General features: G+C 38.9%; 2 protein-coding genes across 2 annotated transcripts in view; one reads left to right on the forward strand and one right to left on the reverse strand.

Annotated features, from left to right (window-relative positions):
* Positions 1–21,085, reverse strand: part of PSMD1 (proteasome (prosome, macropain) 26S subunit, non-ATPase, 1) — a 68,757-nt gene that overhangs the window by 33,678 nt on the left and 13,994 nt on the right. The gene's annotated exons all lie outside the window — the stretch shown is intronic.
* Positions 1,549–12,010, forward strand: HTR2B (5-hydroxytryptamine (serotonin) receptor 2B, G protein-coupled). Its single transcript, XM_009999733.1, has 3 exons — positions 1,549–1,864; positions 8,639–8,839; positions 10,875–12,010. The coding sequence occupies exons 1-3, from the start codon at positions 1,549–1,551 to the stop codon at positions 11,756–11,758; spliced, it is 1,401 nt and encodes a 466-aa protein (XP_009998035.1). The 3' UTR covers positions 11,759–12,010.

Consider the following 21,085-nt stretch of genomic DNA (forward strand, 5'->3'; position numbering starts at 1 on the left):
TGAAGCAATCAACTCTCCCTGGCTCTTTTCCAGCCAAACCCCACTCATTTACTTCCCTGCTTTTCAAGCACTGGAGCTGGATACACCAGAATTAGTCAATCAACAAACAAGGGTAGCAGCAGACTGCAAGCTTTGCTAACGAAGAAAGAAAACTGCAAATCACTTAAGTAAATAATTGAAAGAATGGAAGAGAAAGAACAGCAAGAAAAGAACATAACCTTATTTCTATCTTTTTAAAATGTGGCAAGAACGATTCTCATCTGTTCAAGAGTTGGAGAAAATACCTGGGTAAGAAATAGTTTTCCCAAATCAGAAATTTTTATCCTTGGTTGCTAGAAGAACATGTGCTAACAAAAGCACACAAAGAGATAAGCTTTAGAAAAATGATAAAAAAACAAAACCAAATGAACAACTTTTTTTTCCAGAAGATAGTGAAAAACCTTATAGTAAAACCCACCACGTGATGAAAATTACAAAGGAGCTCCCTGGATGCAAAGTGAACTCTACTAAAATGCAAGAGAAAGAGGTAAGGCTTTTTTTCACCTGAAAATCACAACACATCAAATCTTCTCCACAACTGAGTGTTCATTCAGCTGAACTCCAGGACAGCTGTTCTAGTCTCTGCTTGAAAGGGGAAATGTAAGCATTAAGTCTTCAGCAGAGATGCCAGACAGGGAAAGTGGGAAAGAGAGAGAAAAGGCTGTGCTTAATAAAAGCCCTGCTCAGATTACCAAAACAAGTAGCTTACTAACCCCCCCCCCTCCAAGTAATGGGTAAATTTAGATGTCTCACAGTTCCATAAATCTTTACTGTCCCCTTGAGACTGTCATCAGTGTTTTATTGTCTACAGCTTCCTGACCCTCACCTGACAGATGAGGAACTGTGGACATTAAAATGGAAACCTCATACATAATTTCTGAAGATATTTCAGGGGTGACCCGCTGTGGAGAAATAGGATTCTTAATAAGGGGAAATATGGGAACTGCTGTCTGCCTACGCACACGCTGCTGGAGATTAGACACTCAGGAGAGGAGGAGTTGCATATACACAACGCCAGCAACTGCCTTTGCATCAGTTTGTACTTGGAGCAAATCTACATACACCGTATCTAAAGGGAACCAATTAGCATCTCTCTAAATTGATCAATCACTTTTTACTGCTGTAGCAAGAAATTAAAAAAAAGAGGGGGGAAGATAATACACTGCTTACTTTTCACAGATACTGAATTGCCTCCTCAAATCTTCTGAAACCTGAACCTCGCTATAAAGGGGAGACCAGACCACTGACCCCTACCAACCAGAGATGGACACAAGACAGGACTTTCATTTTTAAGACCTAATTGTACTCAGTAAGGCAAGGATAAAAAAACTGGATACCAGCTCTGACATGGTTACTGTATCTCAAAATAGCAGATGACCAGTTTACCATACTGATCATGCTGGCCTTTCTTCAGGACCATTCTGGATCAGAGAGGAACAGAGAACTCTTACGCCGTCCACAATTCCTGTGCAAAATACAGCTCCTGAATACATTCTGCTGGACACAAAAATGTCCCATCCTTTACATTTCCTGAACGGGTCTGGAGTTGGCAATGGATCTTTGTCGCCTCTCTCCGTAACAGGAGAGCCCAAGCAGGACTACCCAGGTGACGAACAAGGAAACAAAGTGCAAGTGCGCTGGTCAGCTTTACTGATCCTCCTGGTGATAATCCCCACCATTGGGGGGAACATACTTGTCATACTGGCAGTGTCTCTGGAGAAGAAGTTACAATATGCTACCAACTACTTTTTGACATCCTTGGCAGTGGCAGATTTGCTCGTGGGTCTGTTTGTGATGCCAATTGCCCTTCTCATAATATTATTTGGTAAGTACATTTGTTTCATCACGCTAATATATGGGGTACGATTTGGGTAGGTTTCATTTATGCAGAAAACCTGTTTGCTTTTCCACCATTATAATTTTAAAAAAAATAATCACTTGGATGAGGGCTGCTAAATCTTTTGTCCCTCTCAGGTTAATATAGCTTAATGTCTTTATGGGAAGTATAACCACTGTGCTTATTCTTTCCTTTGAAACAAAGCATTCAAAAATCACCTGAAACTTAGTGATACTAAATTGGAGCTGGAGATGGGAAATTACATTTCGTATAGAGCAGTACTATTTTTAACAACAGCACAATGTTTGTACGTGTTCTGCTGGATAGCACACAACTTGCAGGCTTAAAAAACATGAACTGAAGACTAGTTACCTGTTCAGTTCACTGAATGGGTTTTGAGCTTTCTAGGAGCCAGGTACCTGATTTCACCTTAGTATTGACTCCAGGCTCCATGAGCAGTCAGAGGTAGTCTCCAGCACCATCCATGACAACAAACTTTAACAGCACCAGTTCTAGAGAAACAAATTTTCTCTCACCCTAGGGAAAGTAGCAGGTTCATAAAGCATCCCAAAGAATTAACTCATCTGTCAAGCCAAGTACCATGTCAAACCATGTACCTAATGTTTGAGATTCAGATTTACCAGTTAGTCTGGTTCATGTAGAAAAAAATAGATATTTTTACAGGAACATACATTAGGTGTGACATTTTCTTTCTAGCTACTCATTATGATAAAGCATTGCTTTCATATTCTCTCATAAAGAGAGCTCATAAAGAGCCCAGCCTTATTTTCAGATACTGCTTTTGACAACTAAACAGAGGTAGCTCCTGACAAGTCCCTCTCTTGTACTCTTAAAGTTTCTTTGAGAATATATTTTAAAGTCTATTTTTGTATAATATGAATGGAAAAAAAATCCATGAGACCTTTTTCAATAAATGTACAGATTTACACAATTATCTTTAATGTACAGATACCACTGGGCCCTAGGTGGGGCAAGGCAGTAATGAAAGGCAGCGGGAGTTCATTTTTTCCTATGTTAAATCTCTAAGAGTTGCCTGAGCAACAAGCAAACTCAATCATAAACTGTCTTTCAGAAAGATCATCAGTAGCTTTAGTCTTCTGTAGATAACTGGTTTCACTAATAAAATGTGTTTATTCACAAACGGATTGAGATGGAATTTCTGTATGAGACAGACTGCTTCTCCCTGAACAGGAGTGTGAATCGGAGGTCAGATTTCAGTGTTGAGATCATAAAATAGCCTCTTTTCAAGCAACAGTTTCTAAAAAGAAAAATTAATATACATGACCAGGACAGTTATTTCTAACTTGAAAAAAACAGTCACTTAAAAAAAGTTGGTATGTCATGTACGTGCACATGTGTGTGCAGAGGCAAGAAACAGATACATATATGCATTTTTACATGCACATGCTGCAACTGCTTACTTCCTGCCAAAGGCCTGACTGATAATAAAACTAATAAATGTAAAAAGTACTAGTATTCAACTAACAATCAATACACAGGGAAGGCAAGTTCTGGATTTTGTGAAGTTGTTTCTTGGTGGTGGTGGAGTTCTTTTGTTTTGGATTTTTATTATTATTATTTTCATTCTGCTAAACCAAGAAATCTTTTTAACTTTTTATAAAGAGACTATTGCTCCTTAACTTCCAATAGTTCCAGTGCTAAACCCTGGTTACAGCAGTTTAAAGCATGCCAGGAATCTTAATTTAAAAGTAAAACAAAAGCATCTTTCATGCTGCAAGAAATTTACAAGAAAGTAGCAAAATTAGTTATATTTGATTGTGACCAGCCGTTCACGTAGCAGTGGTTAAAACTGACATTTCTTGCATACAAGTCTTTTTGGCAGCCAACCAGAAAAACTGCTTTGCCTCTTCACCGACTGGGAGAAGATGCTGAGGTGTTTACAGAGGTTTAAAGCATGAACAAAACATGAGGAGTTACTGGAATGAAGCTAGAACAGATATTTAAATACATAACAAGTCTAAATCTTGAAGCTACATTAGCCAGATAACTACTTGAACACAGAATAATCACTGACAGCCAAAGAGCCAATTAAATCCAGCCTCCTGGCACTTTCACACAGGAATGTTTTCACAATATTGAAATAGCTGGGTGCAGCTTCGAGATAGAGAATACAAATATTATGATTCTGATACTGGACTGGTATCTAATTATGTAGAGAATATTTCAGGGAAAAGGTGTGAACTGAAGTGCAGCCACATTACATGATTCTGACTGTAAAAACACATGTGTCACAGAGCATTCAAATTCAAAAACTTCTACAGATACTGTCTCCCAGCCCTGGCAGTAAGCTTACAGAAAAATCTTCAGAAATACACTGTGCCTGGAATAAAAAACTGCCCCCTCTAAAAATAAATAAATCTGTAGCTTGCTCAAAAGGTATAACACCATGAGCAGAAGATTTATTTTTTCTCAGCAGAGTGACCAAAATGTTGTCTGGTACAAAAACACACTGAGATTTTAATTTAGGAGTGTGAGTTTCAGAACACACAAACAGATCATTGCTTGCTAAATTCTTCTCATTTCTAAAAAAAAAAAAAAAAAAAAAAAGAGGGCACATTAAGAAATAATTGCATGCTCTGAAATCTAGCTTTCAAAAGAGTTATCAAAATTTCTAACACTAAGAACTATGGAAGGAAAGGAAAAATGTTGCTATTCATTGGACAGTGAAATTAGCAAATACACTTGAGATCAGAAGTCATCTGTCCATGGCTTGCTGGGCTATGGGTTACTTGGAGACTGTGCATGTACCATCTTTTAAAATATATCTATTCCTGATATGATTCTGCTTAAAAATCAGAAGGTAATGCCAATCATGGCTGCAAGCCATGATTTTTAAAATATTCCAGAAACAACCACCACCTTAACGTTCCCCCATTACTGAAAACAAGCCACAGCAAATCTTCCCTTCTTGCTTGTGCAAACTACCAGAGAAAACTGCTTTAATTGAAGGCTCCTTTCCAAATCTCATATATAAATACAAGTAAAAAAAGCTGATTCCTCACAAAGCAACTCTAAAAAAAAGAAAATTACTTTGACTAAATTAAAAAAAAAAAAAGTACATGACAATCACCAACTACTGTTGAAGCTGAGAAATAAAGTCAGGCAGCCACGGGGGTGAAATGGCAACACAGCAGCCTGGAAGGGCCAGGCCTGTGCTGTACCGTGTGTGATGAATCTGCACACTGACATGAGGGTGAACACAAGGCTACAGCAGGCACATGGATTTGAAGACTGAAGCCCAGGCTTAAGTCAGGTAGTGATTAAACATATCCAATTTCCATCTCAGTAAAAGCATCATTATCTAACAGCAACAAAGTCCTCTACAGGCAACATGTTTCAGCCATCCTTAGAGCAGAAGAACAAGCGGTTTCAAAGTCTATTTAAAGGTGTCTCTTAATCATGCTCACACATGTGAAGCAGTGCTTCCTCTCAAACTTTTAAAAACCTTTTTGGTTTATAGCAGGAGCAGCTCTTCTATGCCGTACTTTGTTTTAAGGATTACACATTTCCAAGGTATTTCCTATAAATCAAGTTTTTCTTAAATAAAGGTTCATGAAAGGTAGACAGTTTTAGTAAAAGCTCAACTCTTAAGGTGCAAGGCAAATCTTAAAATATGCATTATATCTTATATTAACTCAAAATAAGCAAAAATAACCCACAACAGCAGCCCTGCAGCTGCATTGGGAGGATCCAAGGCAAAGTCTGTAGGAAGGAAGAATATCTTTTTCTCTTATTATACTACCTTACAGTAGGAGAAACCAGACGAGTTTTCAGGGAGGCACATTTGTCAGGCAAGCCAGACACTTAAAAAATCCACTCCTCCATCATGTTTAAATCAGAATTTCAACTTCCAAGGAAAAAGAAGGTGGGCAATCTCAGTCAGCCCAGTAAATGCTCTGGTCTGCTCCAACAGTGTGAATCTACACTAGGCCAATCAGAACGTGTAACAATCCAAACTAAGCATGACCTGCTAATGGCATCGCATTGCTGCTTGGCAGGACATACTTATTTTACCTTCAGTTTGAATTAAGAAGCAGGACAACAAGCAAGCAGGTTACTATCATGTTGGTCAGAGATGCTTTCTGAATCCTGAGGGGAAATTATTATTCCACCCTTTCCCTACAACCAAACTTACAGAATAGGCCAGTGATACACAAAATGACCACCAGGAAAGCACAAAATCTTAGTAGCCCAGAGCAGTCCCCCAAACACCAGGTACAGAGCTTCTAACACAGGTGTAACCAACAAACCAAAATAAGTAAAAGCAAATACACCACTGTATGAATCCTAGACAACTACACGACTCTTCTGGACTTTAAGGTATCAGTTTCATAATATTTGTTTTGTTTAAATAATAAGCATATTCTTCAATTATTATCAGCAACTGCATTTAAAGTCTACTCTGATTTTGTTTGGATATAAAACCATAATCTCATACAAATATAATAATACATAGTGCTATAAGCATGAATGAGATAACTTACTGCCTTCTGCACCCAGTTCAAAACAAGACCAAAATAAAGACAAAGCTTTCTCTGTTCAGTTGCACTGATCAACTAACAAAAGCTCTTATGACTCAAAAATGCACAAGGTCACTTTGCATCAGATAGCTGTTTAAATCCATCTATATTTTAAAGAAAGGAAAGTGCTTTTAATTGCAAAATACTTGAGGGCTTTCGTCTGCAAAGAGTAAATTAACAACAAAAGGAAACAATTTATCACACTGCAATTCTCCAGAAAACAATGCAGCTATAATCCAGGAAGCGGCACATTAAGGACCCTCCAACACAAGTATTAACTCCTCACTTGAAATCCAACTATCTGACATCCTTCAAGACATGAAATACACTTTCCATTATTCACATTTTATCTGAACTAATTCTTCATCCTAGAGTCAAAAGAAGTCGTCTTCTTTTTCTGGATTGAGCAGAAGCTTTTAAAGCCCATCATATAAGTTATTTCTTTTAACTGTATTATTTTGTCTTGGTTCTATCCTGGCTCATACCAGGACACTCCCCTTTTGTGTGTGTGTGGTTTTGTTTTTTAAACAGCTGGTTTCATCAGTCACAAGACATTTTGGTTTTCCTGTTTTTTTTCTTCAGAAAGGTATCATACCTTACACTACGAGATGAAAGTGCAGATAGAAAAATTAAAGATAAGTGCTTCATAATATACTAGTAACAACTTTCTCATACCTGCCTGACAGATCAATTTTTTGAGGCATAATTTCAACAATTACATCTATTTTAGGAGATTGGCAACTAGATACTAAAATTTACTGGCTAATCATCCAAATACAGACCACCTCTTCCCCTTCTGCCTCAACGCCTACCTCACCTATACCTGAAGCCCACTGCTTCGGGGATGGGTGAGGTTCAGTTCAGGGCTCCATCCATCCACCCATTCTCTTTGTTTAGCAGGTGAGGCTTCCCAGCAAAATAAATTTTTCCATCTTCTGGAGTTTATAATTCAAGTAAAGACAGCACCATTATAATTCCCATCTAGCAGTCACATTATGAAAAAATGTTTTATTCTCAATGACCACACTGGTAAGACTGTGCATGACAATCCTGCTCGTTTGGCATCCTCAGCACAGAGATCTATTCATTCAGAACAAGGAGATTAAAACCAACCTGATTTGCCAGAAATATTTTTTTCCCCTTAATCATCAAAAAAGTAGTGATTTCTCTGCCAATACTATTAATGTGCCTACTAATTGACTACAGCTGATTTTTATAAGGAAGAGGAATATTTAGTAGATCAACTTCTATCATTAGAAATGCAGAAAACTTCTGTGTTCGTGTGTTCTTCCCAAGGATTGCAGAACATTTAGACACACAACACTATGCCATCTCAAGTTGAACAGTGCTAGCACTGGATTACAAAACAAACTTCTTGTGAGTGAGAATCAAGCAGTGGTCAGTTTCACTGAAGTCCATTAGGTTTTGATTTGCAAACATTCATGGGGAAACCCACCTCTCAAAACCACCAGCCTTTTGGAAAGTTGAACACTACAAAATCTTTATCTTGGACACCATGCAGTTGACAGACCCTATGCTTGCTACAAAGATAAACATGAAAGACAGATAACTACTGTAAGAAACCGGGCACTATTGCTCTTAAGGGGAAAAAAAGAGACATGCGCAAAAGCCCTTTTACTTTTTTTTCTCGTTACTGAGACCTAAGAGCCCTGCTTTGCCACATCAGTGCTCAACAGTATCTGCTCAAGTGACACAGGAAACCAATTTTAAAGCTGTTTTAACTAGATTCTCCAAGACCACCACTCAGATTCAACCATGGTTCTGCAATGATTGACTAATATATCGGCTATTACCCATTATCTCAATATAATACAACCTCGAACCATAGGACTATCAAGGAGACCTTGCTGAAATTGATCATTTAACAGCAGGGAGTGAGGACCAAGCACAGTCATGGTCTGTTTTTTAAAGAACTTTCTTATCCAGAGTGCTTGCCACGAAGAGCTTATGATCTAAAAAGGACAAAAAGACAGGGGAAGGCTATAACACACAAACAACATGATCAGCATGATGGCAGCAACCATACCAGTTAGGAGCTAACTAAGAAGTCAGACAAAACCCACCCAAGGCAGTGGTTCTTGTATTATGAACTTCTCAATGGTACTGATGCCAAGGGAAAACCACACACACAAAACTCTGGAAAAGCTCAGATTCTAATGAATTTTCTGTTCTCTTTCAGACAATGCCTGGCCTTTTCCAGCTGCCCTGTGTCCTATATGGCTGTTTCTTGATGTCCTCTTTTCCACGGCTTCCATCATGCACCTCTGTGCCATCTCACTAGACCGCTATATTGCAATTAAAAAGCCAATCCAGGCTAGTCAGTACAATTCATGGGCTACAACAATCATCAAAATCACCGTGGTTTGGCTCATTTCCATAGGTATGTGAGATTTATAGACTGGAAAAGGAATGCAGAAGCTTTTTGTGTCCAAAATAGTAGGTGAAAGCTGAGCTAAGTGGAAAATTTGGCCAAGATCTATTGATTAGCAGACCCTAAAGCTTGAGCTGGCCTAAGTCCACCTCTTGGATCATACATAGCTTTATCATAAAAGTCTGCCTGAACCATTGCTCTTTATCAGGCTTACCAGAAAGAGCAAAGATTGAGTAGAGATACTCATCACTCTTCTTTGTGGTCCTAAAATCCAAAAAACAGAAGACAGCATCTGCATGCATAGCAACTCTCCTAGGAAAGCAAGATTTCACGTTTCTGTGATAGTATATTCCATCTCAAACATGATTTTAAGCCTTGAGTAGCTGGTGCTAAAATCTGTGCCTTACAATTGTCCCATGAAGAAAGGAAAAAAAGTTAACTGACTGAAAGAGAAGTGACTGGCTGGTAACATTCACACTGCAGACTGAGATGCCCTGGCAATATAGCACACAGAAAGGCTAACTTGTAAGCAAAAAAACCCAACAACAAAGAGAAGCCTCAAGCAGATTATATAAATGATGCCAATGTATAAACTTTTGTGGTATTAGCCCCTCTATGGTGTGATGTGAGACCTCACTGGTCTTTTATGCTTAAAAGAAACTCCAAATGTTAAATGAGCAAACAAGGTGAAAACATTTAGTTCCAATAACTGAATGTGTGCTGAAGCCAGCCATGAGCATTGTGCTGTATGCTCTATATGTGCAAGAGAAAGACAAAATCATCATGCATTTTAAGGTAAATGATGCATAGGAGAATGGATACAACAACCTTCTTGGCTGATGCATACATGCCTAAAACAAAATTCCAACTTGAAAAAAAATCTGGAAGAGCTGTGATGATTGGAGAAAAAAATGCCATCTCCATTTTATCGCCAAAAAAAGGAAATTCTTGCCATGACAAGACACTTAGAAGTGGACCTTTTAATGCCTGATTTATTGTTGTTAATGAATGCTGCCCTTTCTAATTTCCTTCTTATCCAACACAAAAGTACCATGCAGCTGTGCTATGGTTCTATTAATCAAAGTTAATTTGGTTCAGTCCTCATTTTGGATGTTTGCAGTATCTGAAGGTGTGCCTCTTCTTAAGAAGGAGATCAAGTGGCTGAAGGGTAAACTACTTTGCTCTTGCTGCTTTCAACCAAGTTCAGTGAGCAGAGTAGCAGAGGAATACAGTAAATCCCTAGATCTCATTAGGTGGTATCAGGAAACCTCAGACAAATAACCTTCACCAGACAGCAAGGAACCTGCTGTTTTTGTTGTAATGTCAGACTGCTGGCAAACAAAGCGCTGACTGTAATTTAGTGGTTGTAAAAAATTCATTTAAAAGACAAGACTGCTAACTTTTTTTAAAAAAACAAAACAAGTGGTGAACTACAGAGCTAGCTAGCCTCATTTAAACACTCTTAAATATGCAAGAAACTTTAAACAACAAATCCATCTCAAACACACACTGCACAATTCTGGCATCTATTTAACTACTTGTATACATGAAAGAGTCAAGAAGGGTGAAAAAAATCAGCTGTGTTCAGTCACTTGATTTGGTTAAGATAAGAGGGAAAGACAAGGTTTATGTATTTACAGAACTGCCCTCCAAAAAGTAAAAAGGTTACCTCGAGGGGGGCGGGGGGGGAAAGGCAAATGGCATTAGGCAAACACATTTCACTGGAGGAAAAACCATGCTAATTCTAACAACTAGAGTTAAAGCAATTCATCTGTTTTACACTTGAGAATTTGGCAACTTTATACTGTTTCCTCAGTCACTCAGGGCTAGGCCCAATCTCCTTGGAGAGGGCACTCTGTTTAAGCTGAGCTTGCCAAGTCTCACAAAGTACTATTTGCCCAGTGACCCACATGATGCTCTCAACAATTCACGTTCTCTGTCACTCTGTGTCCACTCCAGAGCTCTTTCTTTAGAGACCCTGAGTTCCCCAAAACAAGAGATTGCAAGTAATTGGACTCTGAAGTCCTTGTTTTTTCTCCTGTAGGCATTGCTATTCCTATTCCTATCAGAGGCATTGAAGATGGAAACGGTAGCTCTACAAACATCACATGTGTCCTGATGCCTGACCGTTTTCATGACTTCATTCTGTTTGGATCAGTGGCTGCCTTCTTCATTCCCCTCACTATCATGGTAGTCACTTATTTTCTGACAATCCAAGTGCTGCGCAAGAAGGCCTACTTGATCAACAAGCCACCTCAGCGTTTCACCTGGTCAACAGTGTCCACAGTGTTTCAGCGTGACATAACACCTGCCTCCTCACCGGAAAAGGTGGCAATGCTAAATGGCTCCAGAAAGGACAAGACTTTGTCCAATGATGTGCTTGTCTCCAGAACATCTACAATTGGAAGGAAGTCCATGCAAACAATAACCAACGAACAAAGGGCATCAAAAGTCCTGGGGATTGTATTTTTTCTTTTCTTGTTGATGTGGTGCCCATTCTTCATAACCAACATAAGTTCAGTTCTGTGCAACTCCTGCAACCAGAAGGTTTTTCAAAAGCTTATGGAGATATTTGTTTGGATAGGATATATATCTTCAGGAGTGAATCCTCTTGTCTACACACTCTTCAACAAAACATTTAGGGAGGCCTTCAGCAGGTATATCACTTGCAACTATCGGACCACAAAGCCTATCAAGGCCCTTTGGAAGAAGCGCTCAAGCAGAATCTCTTTCAGAAGCTCTGTGGCAGAAAATTCCAAGCTCTTTGTCATGCATGGGATGAGAAATGGGATTAACCCCATTATGTACCAGAGCCCAATGAGGCTGAGGAGCTCACCCATCCAAACATCTTCAGCTGTTCTGCTGGATACATTGCTGCTCACAGAGAATGAAGTTGATAAAACAGAAGAACAAGTCAGCTATGTATAGTGGAATGGCAGCCATGCCCATAACATAGTATTACTGTATGTATTATTATAGGCATCTGTGCTATAAGAGGGTATAAATACTATTGTTTTATGTTATTTATGCAAGCAATATCTTATACATTTATACCAATTCCTCTCCTCCAAAGTCTCCTCTATTTTAACTGCAACCCCATGGTGGCAACCACAACTTCATGCCGTGATAAATGACTAATGCCCAACTGTAGCCTACAGGAAGAGGGTAATAAATAAAAGCTAAATCAGCGTGTCCGACTTCAGTTCTCATAACCTTTAGCCTCTTCAAAGTACAATAATTACTTTTTTGTAAGAAAAGCATCTCTATACAAACATTACTTTAACATTCACTCTGGCAAGATGACTAAACCTTTGTGGTTTTACTGTAAGGGTGGGCAGAACCTCTTACCTACTTGAATTTCATCTCCATTACTCTCAAGTACACATAAGCCTGGTGGTGTCAGATATGTCATAGAAAACTGCCCTTTGGTCTCTTCATAACAAAAAAATGAGAGCATTTTACCAAAATTGGAAAATACAACATCAATGATCATGAGTAAAATAGGACAAGCAGTGCCTGGAGCATCTCTTTAATTTATATGAACAAAATTCCTTTTTTATGACCATTGGAACTTCAGTGAAAGCCCTCCCTCAGCCAATATAGTTCACACAAAGTAGAGAAATCACAGACAGAATAGCTATTTCATTTGAAAATAGGAGCAAGTATTTAAGAGACAGCAGACAACAGTGCTCTCTACACCCACACACACCCATAGTCCATCTTTGGTCAAAATAATTTCATCAGACTAATGGCACAAGATTACAGGTCCCAGTCTGCACTCTCTCAGAGACGCTCAGGTCTTCTGTAAGAGCACAAAATTAGTAGAAAAGAATCACTCATCATAATCCACAAAAGCTACCAGAGTCTGTCATCTGGGAAATCAGGAGCTTCTGGCAGTTTCAGGCCGTCTCTCTTTGGGAAGGTAAATCTGACTTCCTCAAAGTAGTGGAGTTCTTACAGTAAGCAATGAGCTCACTAGGTTTTTTTGACGGTTTCCATTTAGAGTAAAATTTTCGGCTTGGGTTTTGTTTTCTTTTTTTAAATTTTCAGAACTCTTTAGTTACACACTAAAATTATGTACAGCAAAAGGCCTACATTTTTTCATCTGCAGAACAGAAAGTACTAAAGATAACATGTCCTTCCAACTTTTATTTATATATATATTTATTTTAAAACATATGCAAGTTCAAAACAGAGCCTAACATAACTACTGCCAGAGTTCCAGGATAAAGTATTAAAAATACTTCTGTGGTACTTAAAGTAATTTGTCTCCTTCCTCCCCTTTCTGGTGATAGTCACTAGCCACTCAAGGTAGCAAATAAGCTCTAACTGCTCTTACTCCTCTTTCATTAATCAATTTTTTTTTAAGAGTATCCTGTAGTTGAAAGCCAGAATTGATGGATTGCTACAGTTATGAAAGATGTCTGTACCCAAAAAGATCTGAGAATCAGAAGCCTTTAATAAGATCTAGATTACTTTGAAGCTCAAGGGAAAAGGGAGCAATAATAAAACAAACCTAAAAAGCCAAAACTTCCAGTTATGTAGCTGAAAACACCACAGGCTGGTGTTTCATTAACCTAAAGCAGGCATCTGGAACCAGGTAAAAGTGCAAACACTCACATCCATACACAGAGAGGAAACAAATCCTTTGCAATGCAGGAACCAGCTTTCTTGAGGAGTAACACCAAGTAGCAAATGGGCACAGTGCTGCTCCTGAGGGGATATCTCCCAGCAGCCAGAGAGCAAGAAGCAGTCATCTTTGAAAACTCTTGTGCTACTTAAAGAAATCCATGCTGATTAAACAAAAACCATTCATACAGCAAGAAGCAATCACTTACTTCCAGCAACAACTTAAATTTTCCCTTTCCAGCAGGAACATCACAGTTGGCTCATAGCAGCTGGAAAGAGCAAGAGGTAACTTAATTCTCTTCTATCTGACCCTATTCTTGTCAGTCTGCAGTGAGCAATGACCTGAGGAGTAATTTGTTCTACATGTCCCACAGAGAATAATTCCAAGGCCTCTTCGTGATCAGTGGTTACATTCCACCAACATGAAACAATACTTGAAAAAGTCTCATCTAGCAAAGATGCATTTTGTCAAGCCAGCATATAGATTTCTCAATTTTAGTAACAATAAATAGAAGCTCAACATGTTCCAGTTACTCAGTTTAGTCAGCAACAATAAAACTAATCAAAAGGACTAGTGACTAATCAAAAATCCCTTCTCCCTACAGACAAAGGAAATTTCTCCATAGACAGGAGCACATCATCAAGAAAACATGATGTTTTCCATCATGGATGCACATTCCATCTAACATACTAAGTATAAAAAGAAATTGCTCCTCCGCTGACAAAGCAAACAAGCTAAGAATGCAGGTGACTGTCTTGGAAAGAATAAGGACAGAGGGAGAAGATGAAGATGCAGAATTATGAAATAAAAACCCAACATAACAGATGGCAGAGTTCTTGTTTTAGCAACTGTATCTACAAGAACAGATTTCAGCAGAGTCATTTTCTTCATTAGCAGGTCATGACTGAAAATTAGAGTCACTGCAAGCTACTGTAAGAAAGCAGAAGTTTATTGCATGGTAACTAAGGACAACACTGCTCATGTGGTACTGACAAGGGAGATGGGATGCTCAGGACTACATCCACAAGCATCATCTTTAAATAACACAAATATAGAAAATACATCTTTACATGCTGGCTGTGAAGCTAGAGTACAGCTTCCAGCTTCCTTCATAAAGATAGCAGCCTAAATAATTGATAAAAGGTTTGAAGTTCCTTGCTAGAAGAACACAGGAACTTTTTACAGGAGAAAGGGTTCATGCTCTCCACATTTAACATTGAAAAAAAAAAGTCATTCCTTTCTCAGGAGTGAAATGCTCTCAATTCTTACAGAAACTGGCCCATGCCAAATCAACCACCTGGCCAGCTTTGTGGCCTCTATACACTACATAAAATAACTTACACAGTTACCTAGTTGAACTTTCCTCATTTCCATAGACACTTTTATCTAGCTTTATTTTTTTTTTAAATACTAGAGAAGCAAGACAGACAAAAGTCAAAGCTACAATACACCAGCACTATGGGAAAACACGCATTTTATCAGAACAGACAAGTACTGTTTTGTTTGTTGTTTAATTATTTAGGAGATATTTAGTCAATGTTCTGGCTGCTTATCTAAAAATTACAGCACAGACACAGACAGAAGGACTACTTATAAATAAATCCACCTCAGCAGTTTTGCAGAGAGGAAAATAATGGAGTTTGAAGTATAAGAGAATGAGTGCCTTGAAACACAAACAAAGGGAATACCTTAAAAAACCCCCCACAAACAAAAACCCCAAACAAAACCAAGCAAAACCAAATAAACAAAATCCCAACCTTTAAGCCACCCTAAAAATAGAGAAGCAAAATTTCAGTTCATCTCAACCGCACTCATATAAAATACATATTGTGAAGCCAGTCCCAAACCATCTAGGGTTCTATAAGTAGCAAGTCTTTAGTTCAAATTCTATGAGAAAACTTTCCAGCAGCCAGAAAAATCTATTCACCACTTATCTTGCATTCTCCAAGTGTAAACCCTTCCCAATTACATCACACCTGGCCATAGTACTATCAATTTTCAAATGCATCAAAATACAGCTAAAAAAAATCCAGTGTTAAGTAGAATCAAAGCTCTGAGAAGAGAAACTGATGCTGTAAAGCTGTTCACTAGTGTACAAGAGCCACACTGACTTTTTATGTTGCTTCACAGAAAATGGTCCTACACGTTTTTTTTTTATAATGGAAAAATCCACAGCACTGCAAGCTGGTATGAGGAAGCAAAAGCATTACTCCCTATACCTTTTCCTAGGCTTTCATATGTAACATCAGCCTTGGAAGGTAAATAAAGTAATGCAAGCACTGTATACCTGGTAAAGGCACAGTGATCAGCCAGTGACACTGGAGCCCAAAGAGGCAGGATGCTCACCAGAGCTCTTCTGACTCTTTGCCCTGCAAGCTGGAGCTAGGAGTCCCAGAGCTCTGGACAGTTCTTCGAACTGACTTAACATTACCAAGAAGCATTAGATTTATTTCATCATATTGATAAAGAAGCCTAATCACAACTGCTAAGAAGCACTCCTTTGTTTTGCTTCCCCTTTGGCTCTCTAGGTAACCATCAACATGGCAAAAACAACAGTCAGGGGAAAAATTATATCCATATTTTTCCTTTGGCATTTGACACCATGGTGCTTACTGTCAGTGTCCATTCCCCTGAGACACACTGTTTCCTCCAGTTGCAAAGAAAGGCTTTCACCCTGCAGAGAAGGAGAGAAACTTTTTCATTTCTAAATGGGAAGCTAGTTACAAAAACAGGAAAGATGGTTTGCTGAAATGTCCAATTTTACTCTTTATTTTAATAATTCATATCAAACTGTATTTGCCTAACCACATCTAAGTTTCCTTGCATCCAGGTAATGAGGTTCTTTCCAGCCTCTGAAAAACAACATCATGCTCTTAAAAATGAAGACCTTGCTCTCTGGAGGATCCTCTTTACAAATGCTCTAGACAGATGACAGCAACTAACTTTCAAACTCATTAAACACTTCAAAACAAATGAGCCTTTTATTCTGCAAGATGCACATCAATACTCCCTAATAAAATCCAAACGGAAGTTTTTGCCATAAAAAAATAATTCATCAACTTTAATTTCATGCTTCAAAGAATCTCAGCATTTTTGATGTCTTAATTTGAAACTTCAGTTGTTGGAACAGTAGTTTTAAAGCAAATTCAAGGATTTGGTCACATAACTAACTTAGTTATAAATCATACAGCTTAAAATGTTTAGTTACTCAGTTAAAAAGCCTTAATGTTTATAAACAGAGCAACTGAAAGTATTTTTCTGGAATTAGAGGTGTTACGGGGAACATACTAGACTGTTTCTCTCCCTCTCCTCATGCATACTGTGATTTAGTGGTCTGAAAAGTCTTTATACATAAGCTTATAGGTTTATTATAGGCACTATAGACAGTATCTTCAGCCCCTAAGGAGCAAGTGACTTCCTGAAGGAATACTTTTGAGTTTTCAGCAGGGTACAAGCGAGGCTGAAGAAACTATCCCAGATTTAAACCAATCACATTAATTTATTTATCTGCGAAGACATTACAGTTTATGGTAAGAAGTTAAAACTGAGATTTTTCAAAAGCTCTCAAGTGATATAAGGCTCTGAGCCCTATTTTCCAAAGTAAAATCATTAGAAGTTGGGTTAGTTTTGCCAGAGATACCAAGGGACTTCTCCAGTGCACAACAGTTTGGTCAAGAAAGACACATAGTTCTGTTTCCAGTTTCAGACCGGCAAACAAAAGCATTTTCAAATCCAAAAAGACTTCAGTGAAAGTCTAAGGCTTCTTCTGATTATAATAAGATTTCTGTTACTATTTACTTTTCACTGAAAGGGATCCTCATTCTCCTCCCCCAGGAAGACTGAATAAGACAAAGGTAAAACGGGTTGGAAGGTAAACAAAACCCTTTTAATCTTTTATACGCAAGAATTAACAAGGAGATATGTTTCTCTAAATTCCTCTTCTTCACAATTAACACGCTGAAAAAGTGGCTGGTACAGATCACATTAGAGTGACTGTTAGCCTCATACTCAGTTACCCAGAAGATCTGCCATCTGCCTAGGCTGCAGGAGTTAAGGAAAACAAACTGTCCAAGTTTTCCTGGAACAAAATCCAACTATCTGATCTGTGTTTGCTTTAAATCAAATATATAAAGTTAAAACATCAAAGGCTCTGTAAACACAAAGAATACAAAGGCAGGAAACATTACTATTTCACTTGCATCATCCTAAAATGAAGTACTGAACATAGCCACGCAGAGCTCTCCCTGTTTGGGTAGCTTGCAATTATCAGCCAAAACGACATCTTCCTTTTGAGACTCTCCAGAGGCTGCACTGTTCCCTCTCCTGCCCTTAGCCTTTTCCCAAAAATATTGCACTAAGACACAGCATCCTACAGTCCTATGCCTTAAGTCCCACTTTTCCATAGCTCTTATTTCCCTGCTCTTAACAACTGCTATGAGAGCATCAAACCTTTTTATCTCATGCTTTCAAGCACTGCTGCCTTCTATAGTAAATCCTTCTCCCTAACCAGTTTTGTTGTATTTGTAAAACGTCTACCTCTCATTTAATGTATAAAGTGAAGTGTTTAGATACACTGCAGCATTGCTCTAACAATATAAAAATAAAGTTGACGTATCAATCACATCTCTCTGCAATATAAACAAGGATCAAACAATCTGAAGTAGTAAAAATTAATAAAAAAATAATTCTTTCCATTTTTAAAAAGTAAACCACTTTAAATTTATTATGTTTTCCATCAGAATAGTCTTAAAAAACACAAGCAAACACAAGAAGACTGATCAGAAATCACAAGTGCTTTAAACACTTTTCCAACAGCCATGCTAAATATTTTATAAACCACTTCAGTAGAAAGGACTAATATACAAACATCAATAATAAGGCAGGTTTGCTGTCTACGATCAGTATCAGTACCAGGAAAGTATCAGGACTGGGAGAACAGAGACACATTACAGTAGCCAAGTAAAAACATGACTTCTTTCCTTGCTATTTCACAACACAACTTCTTGTACAGCCCTGCATCCACACTGCAACCTCCAAACAACCTAAGCTCTATTCATGCCTTTATGCATTTTTCTTATAAGCATTTCCTGCAAAACATGTTCATTTTTAAAAAGAGATTATATAAAAGTCTCAGTTTTTTATGCCATACTGTTTTGTCTGCATTCTTAGTTCTGAGGCAGAGACAGTTTTAAAACAGTTCTCCTTCATCAGAGCTTTTTCTTGTAAGTTAATATGTAGTGGCACGAAAATGATCAGTTGCAAAGCACAGAACTAAGCAGAGATGGCACAAAGCCACACCAAGTCCTACAGCCAGCAGGCTGTGCCTTCCATTCCCAGTCTGCAGACCTGTGGACAGCTGGCAAACCTAGAATTCACACCAGCAACAACGCTTCAATGCTACATACACTGTCTCCGGAAAGCTTTAGGGAGTCCAAGAGGAGAACAAGGAAGTTTTGTGCTATATGAACAGCACACCCCAATGAGTTCTGAAGTACAAACAGTCCAACTCCTACTGCATTACTCCCTAGAGTGACTTGCCTGCAGACACTCACACAGCCAGGCCAGCCTGCATGCACCACTCAAGTGTGAAACTGCTACAGCAGCACTAATCCCTGCTCCCCATATCCCTTCAAACCTCCTGCACCACAGCTCATGTTCTGAGGAAAGCAGAGTTCCTCACACAGCTCACTCTCAAAGCCCCACAGCACTTGGGGCTGTAATTGCTCAGTAGCTGAGCAATTACAGCCACTGATTCTGTTGCAGGAGTAAGAATTTCGTCAATTTTTCACTTTTGCTCCATGCAGAAAAGATGACTTTGGAAAAGAACGTAGGAAGAAGACTCCCGAATGCTGCTGAAAGAATATTTTAACATTAATGTTATCTGAAAGATAAAAGGTATTGAAGTTACCGAAAAACCCGATCTGATACGATTTCAAGAGAGCCATAACTACAGACTGATTTTCTTATTTCAATCTTGACTTCACAGTTCCCTTTCTGAAACTACATACAAAGGATTCAATGAGACCTCACAAGAGCTTCAGTCATGGTCCTTCACCTAAAAGGAGATTAATTTCTGGGGCTTAGGCCATTCTGTTAGACCTGCTCACCTCCCATCAGAAAACCCTTCATTCAAAAGCTCTGCATACCTATCAGCTCACAGGTCACTGACCTGTGCCACTGACTAATGCTGTATTAGTGGCTTTAGGACAAGTAAATCCAGTCAGATTTCAACAAACAGTGGTCTTAAGCAAGAGGTGTAATTTTAGTAATGAAATCTGACAAACTCACAGCCCATTTGCTCTTTATGCCTCTGCATTCTGGTAGTGTTGAGATGGGCCAGAGCACACAGTTAAGTGTGAATTAGCATTTCAGCAAACAGGAAAGTAAAGTGTAAAACCAGCATCTAGATCCCTACTCTGATGGACAATATTTCCTTCCAGGATACGAAACACAGTTTTTGGTTTATTAGAGAGTAATGCAGGGGGCAATCTGTGGGGCCCTCTTAAGCTGACAATCCCTTCCAGCACTGCATGTGAATGCAGGGGTCTGGGATATACAAATCAAGGGCTCCCTCCAGGACTGTCTCTCTAAAGCAAAACAGCTGATCATTTATTTTGGTAAAGTTATCAAGTGCAAAGTGTTAGCAACTACTACAGCCTAACTCAAGCCTTCTTTGCCTCCAGAAGTCTGGGACAAGCAGCTAAAGTTTCAGTCCTTTGCTACCAAACAAGGTGGACACCGGAATTTATAAGGAAATGTTCTTCCCTGTTGTGCAAGTTTTGGCCTGTACCCCCTCCAGAAAGGGAAGAGACAGGGTAAGATCTGAACTGCTGCAGAGCAGGTGAGAGAGTCAAAAAAGGTATCACTCATTTCCCAACTGCTGGATATGGAGAGAACATGTCCAGAACTTATCTTGCTCCAACAAGATGCCAGCACATGGTAAATGGTTTAGTTCAGAGCCTTGGAAGCTTCTCATTTGGTAGGAGCTATCATTGCCCAATTATGTTTTGCATTTGTCAAAAATAAAAATGACAATGATACTAGCCAAAGATGCTTTGTTACAACCTGTTAGGAAAAAAGATGCTTGAAACTACAGAAGGCTGTGTGGAATTTTTCATCTGTAGACAGACGCAGAAGCCAGTTAAATAGACCCTTTGGCTAGAGGAGAGACACTGCTCGCTATGCATCGAGGAAACGATCTGTGGCCGTGAACACAACGAAGCAGCAGCTCTTGGGAGACACCTGCTGCCCACAGAGCGAATTGGTTCTGTTTATAAACCAGGTATAATTGCAGACAGAATGTGCTCCAGGTAAAAGGGAATGGAGCCGAATCCTTTCTACATGAGGAACAGCACGGTTAACGACAAAATGACTGGTCATACAACTAACCCAGTTTTTTTAATACCAGCTGTAAGCACCTCTTATCCTGCTTTTATGGATGAATTTACAGACTGCCACTAACCCCAACAAGATGTGAACAAAGATTTTAAAATTACAGCCCTGGACTGCAATATGGTATGCAATACCTTCTCTCAGACAGACTCAAAGGCTGCAGCTTAGCCCAGTGCCCAGACTACACAGATGACTGTATCGACAGATAAAATGTTAGTCCTTGGACCTTCCAA

The sequence above is a fragment of the Chaetura pelagica genome, unplaced genomic scaffold (assembly GCF_000747805.2).
Source record: "Chaetura pelagica isolate M959 unplaced genomic scaffold, ChaPel_1.0 scaffold20, whole genome shotgun sequence".
Classification (NCBI taxonomy): Eukaryota; Metazoa; Chordata; class Aves; order Apodiformes; family Apodidae; genus Chaetura; species Chaetura pelagica.

Excerpts from the sequence above, each read along its gene's own strand:
- HTR2B (XM_009999733.1), top strand. The coding sequence starts at position 1,549 with ATGTCCCATCCTTTACATTTCCTGAACGGGTCTGGAGTTGGCAATGGA. Across the intron at positions 1,865-8,638 it reads CCTTCTCATAATATTATTTG|ACAATGCCTGGCCTTTTCCA; the intron begins GTAAGTACATTT and ends GTTCTCTTTCAG. Across the intron at positions 8,840-10,874 it reads GGTTTGGCTCATTTCCATAG|GCATTGCTATTCCTATTCCT; the intron begins GTATGTGAGATT and ends TTTCTCCTGTAG.